The 6,083-nt window shown below is 33.8% G+C and overlaps 1 protein-coding gene across 2 annotated transcripts; it reads right to left on the reverse strand.

Moving 5' to 3' along the window:
• Positions 1-625: 625 nt before the first annotated feature.
• On the reverse strand, positions 626-3,747 carry LOC145041017 (pyruvate dehydrogenase E1 component subunit beta-1, mitochondrial). Of its 2 annotated transcripts, none has more exons than XM_078988903.1 (15): positions 3,610-3,747; positions 3,235-3,293; positions 3,079-3,153; positions 2,636-2,716; positions 2,519-2,545; positions 2,343-2,405; positions 2,186-2,272; positions 1,987-2,112; positions 1,764-1,897; positions 1,604-1,676; positions 1,465-1,530; positions 1,347-1,385; positions 1,137-1,261; positions 948-1,062; positions 626-838 (listed from the first exon to the last, which is right to left on the reverse strand). In XM_078988903.1, exons 2-15 carry the CDS (start codon positions 3,283-3,285, stop codon positions 770-772), a joined length of 1,131 nt encoding a protein of 376 aa, XP_078845029.1. In that variant the 5' UTR covers positions 3,286-3,293; positions 3,610-3,747; the 3' UTR covers positions 626-769. The 2 variants fall into 2 exon arrangements, with proteins under 2 accessions (XP_078845029.1, XP_078845030.1); XM_078988904.1 differs by having other exon boundaries at positions 3,614-3,745.
• Positions 3,748-6,083: the final 2,336 nt, after the last annotated feature.

The following is a 6,083-nucleotide window of genomic DNA, read 5'->3' on the forward strand; positions in this document are numbered from 1 at the left end:
CTGCTTTGCAGTTGTATTTTTTTAGGTAACTCTCCTCTAGAAAATAGATACATTTATAGCGTTGATGTTGATTAGCTCTACAATTACATAGATCCAGACACAAGCGGACATAATCTCTTCGTCTGTGGTCCAAAATTGAGCCATTTTTTAGAAATAAAGGTTTGAAGATGATAGAAAATATAAAAGATTAGGAGTTGAATGAAGAAGGTTTTAATATGGTGAAAAATAAAGAAGTATGTTGCTATTTATAATAGTTGATGAAAGATTTAAATTTTAAAATTTTGAAAAAATAATAGTTACATTTTGAAAAATTGGTTTTTTTCTTGAATATGATATTTGTTAAAAAAAAATTAACCTAACATCTCTCTCATCAAAAGCCCATTGCCAAAATCGGCTTGCGAGTATTCGGCATAATGTTTGCCACCGAGACGACTCCCATTAGCCTTGGTGGAATGGTTTGCATAGTTTGAATTTCATAGGGTGTGGTGTGCTGTAGATAATCCATCCCGTCAAATACCAGCCACATAACATCGTGTTGGAAATAGGAAATAGAAAATACAGAACAGTTTTTAAGTTAAATATAAAAAAAAAAAAAAACATGGAAGAAGGAAAATGAAGAAAAAAGGAAAGTAAAACTCAGGAATTCCTTTCAAGCTTATTAAAAACAGCATGTCTTTAACTCTTTTGGAAGACATGTACAAGTACAGGTACAGGTAGAAAACCCAAAACTTGGATGGATGGGAAAGAAAAAGGGCATAATTAATTAAAGTTAAGCGGTTGCAGCCATGGGTACAGATCTGTAGCATACTCTTTTAGCTGCACGAACAATGTCCTCAATCTGCAACACAAACAAAACATATATCATCGTGCTCATGTTCAATAACTAACACGCACAAAACAAATTTAATTGACTTATTATTTATTTTATTTATAGAAAATAAAAAGACCTGAGGAAAAGCAGATCTCTCAAGATTAGCAGCATAAGGTGTGGGAACATCAGCCCCGGCGATCCTCTCCACAGGTGCATCGAGATAAGCAAAGCTATCCTCAACCACCGATGCACTACATACATAACACAAATCCATTCATTAACTCTGTTATAAATTTTATAGTAATTAATAATAATTAATATATACCAGATTTCAGCACCAACACCATGCTGAGGAAAGCCTTCCTCCACAGTCACCAGTCGGTTTGTTTTCCTGACAGAGGCGTTTATTGTGGCTCTATCTAGTGGCCGGATCGACCGCAGGTTTATTATCTGTACAAGTTAAATTACATATTTACATTTTAACCAAAACAAATTTCTCTTTCTTTTTCTTTTTCTTTTAGGACCAGTAGCTCACCTCCGCACTTATCCCTTCCTTTTCAAGTATTTCTGCAGCCTAAAATAAAATCAAAAAATATTTATTATATATGTGGACTGCGGAGAGGAGGCTTGGAGGCTATTGAAACTTAACCGACCTTAAGAGCATATCCCACCATCTTGGAGAAAGCTGTGATTGTGATATCTGTTCCTTCTCTTTCAATCTATCATATCAATGTATATACATTATCACCAACAACTCACCAAATCCAGAAAAACTTCCAACACTCTTGTTACCTTGGCTTTTCCTATGGGGAGGCAGAAACTTGAATCTAGGGCTTCAGCAGAAATTGGGAACGACTCACCATATCTAAATAGAAAACACACACACAGCTATTGACATCTGAGAACAAAAAAAAAAAAAGTTTTAAAAAAATGGTCTTTGTTTGTTACTGACAAGAGCTCGTTCTCAAGGAAAACAACAGGGTCAGGGTCTCTGATTGCAGCTTTTAGAAGTCCACGAGCATCTTCAGAGGAGTAAGGTACAAGCACCTTCAAGCCAGGGACTGAACCATACCATGCACCATAACACTGCCAAAAAATACAAAAGGTTAACTTATTATGTTATGTTTGGATCCAAAAAAAAAAAAAAGATATGATGTGATAGTCTGTGTATGTACCTGTGAATGTTGGGCACCAACACCAGCAGCAGGACCATTTGGTCCTCTGAAAACAATGGGCACATTGATCTGGCCGGCAGACATGTAGTTGGACTTTGCTGCAGAATTGATGATATGATCAATTGCCTGCAAAACAACAACATATCATTTTATAATTGCTATTCTATTTTCTAATGCAAATAAAATTCCAAGATTATACCTGCATCGAGAAGTTGAAAGTCATAAACTCTATAACAGGCCTCAGACCATGATATGCTGAACCAACACCAATCCCTGCAAACCCAGCCTGAAAACCAACTAACCGTTACCAAACATATTCATTTTCTCTATTAATATTCATAGAAATACCAACTTACCTCTGTGATAGGCGTGTCAACAACCCTCTCAGGACCATATTTGTCCAATAATCCCTTGGATATCTATCAAATTCAAACCCAAAACAAATCCATTATATGTATATATTGTTTTTTAACAAACACATAGCTTCTTGTCATTTGATTTCAGAAAACCAAGCCTCATTCAAAATTCTAACCTTGTATGCACCTTGGTATTCTCCAACCTGCAAAACAAAACAAGGATGCCATTATGACATATGAAGACGCCTCACCCTCTCAACATACAATCACTGAAAAAAAAAAAATATCTTTACCTCTTCACCCATAATAAACACATTAGGATCAGCAGCCATTTCCTCATCAAGGGCAGAGTTGAGAGCATCTCTTACTGTCATCTGTAACACCTTCCAATTCAAATTAAGGAACAAAAAAGATTCTGTACAAAACTAATGGTAACACTGTCATTAAGTGATGTGCTTTAGGGAATGAAAAGATACCAGTTTCATATATCATGTTCAATATTTTGGACAGAAATGAAGTTTTATCTTTGTGAGAAAATATAGCACAGACTTGTAATAATATCTTAATGTTTACACTTTGAACCACACTTCATTCATTTGGGACTAGGTGGCTATAAATTGCATACATAGCAAGTAAATAATCACAATCAATTATCAATGTCGTTGGAATAAATATTATTACTAGGTCTATGGTGAAAACCAGATAGAAAAATCCTACAAGGTATAAGAATAATCACCTCCTTTGTTGCAGATGAATAATGTCTTCTAGTTGCTGCTACAGGCCTTAAACTCTGCACATAATTCCCAGAGACCTAACAAATAAGCATGCAAAAAATTACTTCTCCCAAAAATCACCATACTTCAAAAAAACGTGCTGCAACATTTTTCCATACCAAAGCAGATAAGCCCCTGGCACCAACTTCTTGCCTTATAAGCCCCCACATCTTCTTTCCTATAACTCAAAAAGGCTTTAATTAGGAAAAAAGATATGTAGTTACGAATTAGCAATATCAAATTTTGTAGCAATTCTCAGATTAAACAATAGCTGTAACCATAAAAGATTAAAACACATAGACGCCACCTCGGATCACGCCCTAATTAATAAACATCTGTAAACGAAATTTTACAGAATTTCGTCCAGAAGGATTTAACAATCAGATTTATTAATCTAGAGGAAAACCTAACTGTATATGTATTTGATGCTTAACCATAGGCAAAGTAGATTGATCAAAATAAATGTCGATTTAGATATAAGTCGGAAATGATACCTACTCACAACTTTCCGATCAGCGGCGAAATAGGAAGAGCTGGCCGAAGTTGACGACAATCTACGAATCGTTGAACCACTTGATGTATGTCTCCCTCCCTTTATAAACGATTCTGGAATATAGATACACAAAACACAACTCCTCACTTTGTTTCTTTGGACATCGGGAATGTACCTTCAGTAGCAGCCCATTTTTGACTCTAAAAGCCCAACTGCCGACTCTTTTTCTTTTCTTTTCTATTTCTTTCTACCAACATCCTTTTTACACGAAATTACAAAAATATCGTAATTTTGGGGTTTTAGTCTAAATTTCGAGTTTTTTGGATTTATGGCCCATTTTGAGTAGTTTGTATGTAGAAATATGTAAAAATTTTGGGTTTTAATCCAAATTTCGAGTTTTTTGGATTCATGGTCATTTTGGAATAGTTTGTATGTGGAAATAATCCCCAAATTTAACTTACATTAAGTTGTTGTTGTTAACCCCCTCATGTGCCTTCTACATGAGGGTATATTTGTCTTTTCAATTCTAAGGGATTATTTTTGCAATTGAAAAAAATATCTCAATTTTTAATAAAAAAATAATACTTATTTATTTATTTTAATAATTAAAAAATAAAATATCTCTCTCTCTCTCTCTATATATATATATATATATATATAAAATCATGTATCTTCTTCGTCTACGTTTGCTTTCTCCGGAGACTCATCACAAACCATGGATTCATCATCAACAGTTTTTGAAACATGAGCTTTTTCATCACGATTCGACGACCCATCATACATAATCTTGTTAAAACCCGAATTACAACCACCATTAACATCATTTCCTTGCAAATACAAGAAATTATGAACTTTTTAATCAAATTCAATAAAGTTTTAGTAATGGGATACTTATAATTCATTAGACTTATGCTCTGTAACAATTTAAGAATGACGCCCATCGATATCCCACCTAAGAACTTTACAGATAACTCGGCCATAAGCTCTGTGTGATCTAATCTTCTTCGTTTTTGCAATGGAAATCGAATGTTGAACTAGAGCACACATGTCCAGATGTTATCCCCTATTTCTCTCCTGTAACTCCTTTTATTCCCTCGTATTTCTCATTATCACGTATGGAAACCCGGTTGGATATCAATTTGATTGTGATTGATTCGGTTGTTGCTTTATTCATAAGCGATTTTGACAACAATCTAACAGATCTGAAGCGAGGGTCCTTGTTGTTCTTCAAGATCTCATCCATTCTAAATTCCTACGCTAGGCGTCATGAGATTGCGATTGTGGTTACAAACCAGATGGTTGACTCAATTGATAACAATAATATGTCAATCAGTGTCTGAGTTGGGAATCTGGAGTCTTTGTATACATCTGGAAGACAAGTTCTTCCAGCTTTGGGATTGTCTTGGGCTAACTATGTTAAATTAAGATTGTTTCTGTCAAGACAAGAGGTAATAGAAGGTGTAGAAAATGGTTTACCTAATTTTGGTAGTAGTCGACTGTTGGTAAATCATTTGCTTGTTTTTTGACATGGGGAAGATGGCATTTACTATTTTTGATTGAAAAACACCCAAATCTTTCATCGATTTTAGCTACGATTGAAGAGCATTGTTTGCTTGTGTGTGTTTCTCCTTCAAAATTGCAAGTTGTAAATTTCTTTCTATAGAGATTTTGGTTTTAGAACAAATGAAGTAGAGATGAAGTTGAAGAAATCAATATGGGTTTTTTCTTCATATCCTAAATGACATTTAGGAGAGAGAGAGAGAGAGAGAGAGAGAGAGAGAGAGAGAGAGAGAGAGAGAGAGAGAGAGAACAATCTTTTATTTTTTAATTATTAAAATAAATAAATAAGTATTAATTTTTTTTTTTTTAAAAATGGAGATATATTATTTTCAATTACATAAATGGTCCCTTAGAAGTGAAAAAAAAACAAATATACCCTCATGTGGGAGGCACATGAGGGGGTTAACAGCAACAACTTAACGGAAGTTAAATCCGAGGACCATTTCCACATACAAACTACTTCAAAAGGACCATGAATCCAAAAAATTCAGGGTTTGGACTAAAACCCTAAAATTTTACATACCACAGGGACCATTTTTACAATTTTATCTCTTTTTTATTATAAAATAAAACTACAAATTCTCACTTCCCATTTTACCGATGGAGACCGAAAGTTTATTTATGTTTTTTTTTTTTTGGGACGCATAACCTATAATTTTTTCTATGATCATTTTTTATTTTATTTTAAACACATGTATCATGTAGAAAAAACTGTGTATATGGACCTTTTTATAAATTAAAGAGATAATTTTGTAATTTATTTATTAAATAGGGACCAAAATCGCCAACATAAGAAAGTTTTATGGTCAAAGTTTCAAATCCAAAGAGTAAACTATTTAAATATGTGGAGCAATTCTGTAAAAAAATGCATAGGGACATTTTCTATGCATTACACATATAGCTTTTGTAATATAT

Source organism: Lactuca saligna, chromosome 4 (genome assembly GCF_052625555.1).
Source record: "Lactuca saligna cultivar CGN05327 chromosome 4, ASM5262555v1, whole genome shotgun sequence".
In the NCBI taxonomy this organism is placed as follows: domain Eukaryota; kingdom Viridiplantae; phylum Streptophyta; class Magnoliopsida; order Asterales; family Asteraceae; genus Lactuca; species Lactuca saligna.

Excerpts from the sequence above, each read along its gene's own strand:
- LOC145041017 (XM_078988903.1), bottom strand. The coding sequence starts at position 3,285 with ATGTGGGGGCTTATAAGGCAAGAAGTTGGTGCCAGGGGCTTATCTGCT. Across the intron at positions 1,262-1,346 it reads AGGAAGGGATAAGTGCGGAG|ATAATAAACCTGCGGTCGAT; the intron begins GTGAGCTACTGG and ends TAACTTGTACAG. Across the intron at positions 839-947 it reads AGAGATCTGCTTTTCCTCAG|ATTGAGGACATTGTTCGTGC; the intron begins GTCTTTTTATTT and ends TTTGTGTTGCAG.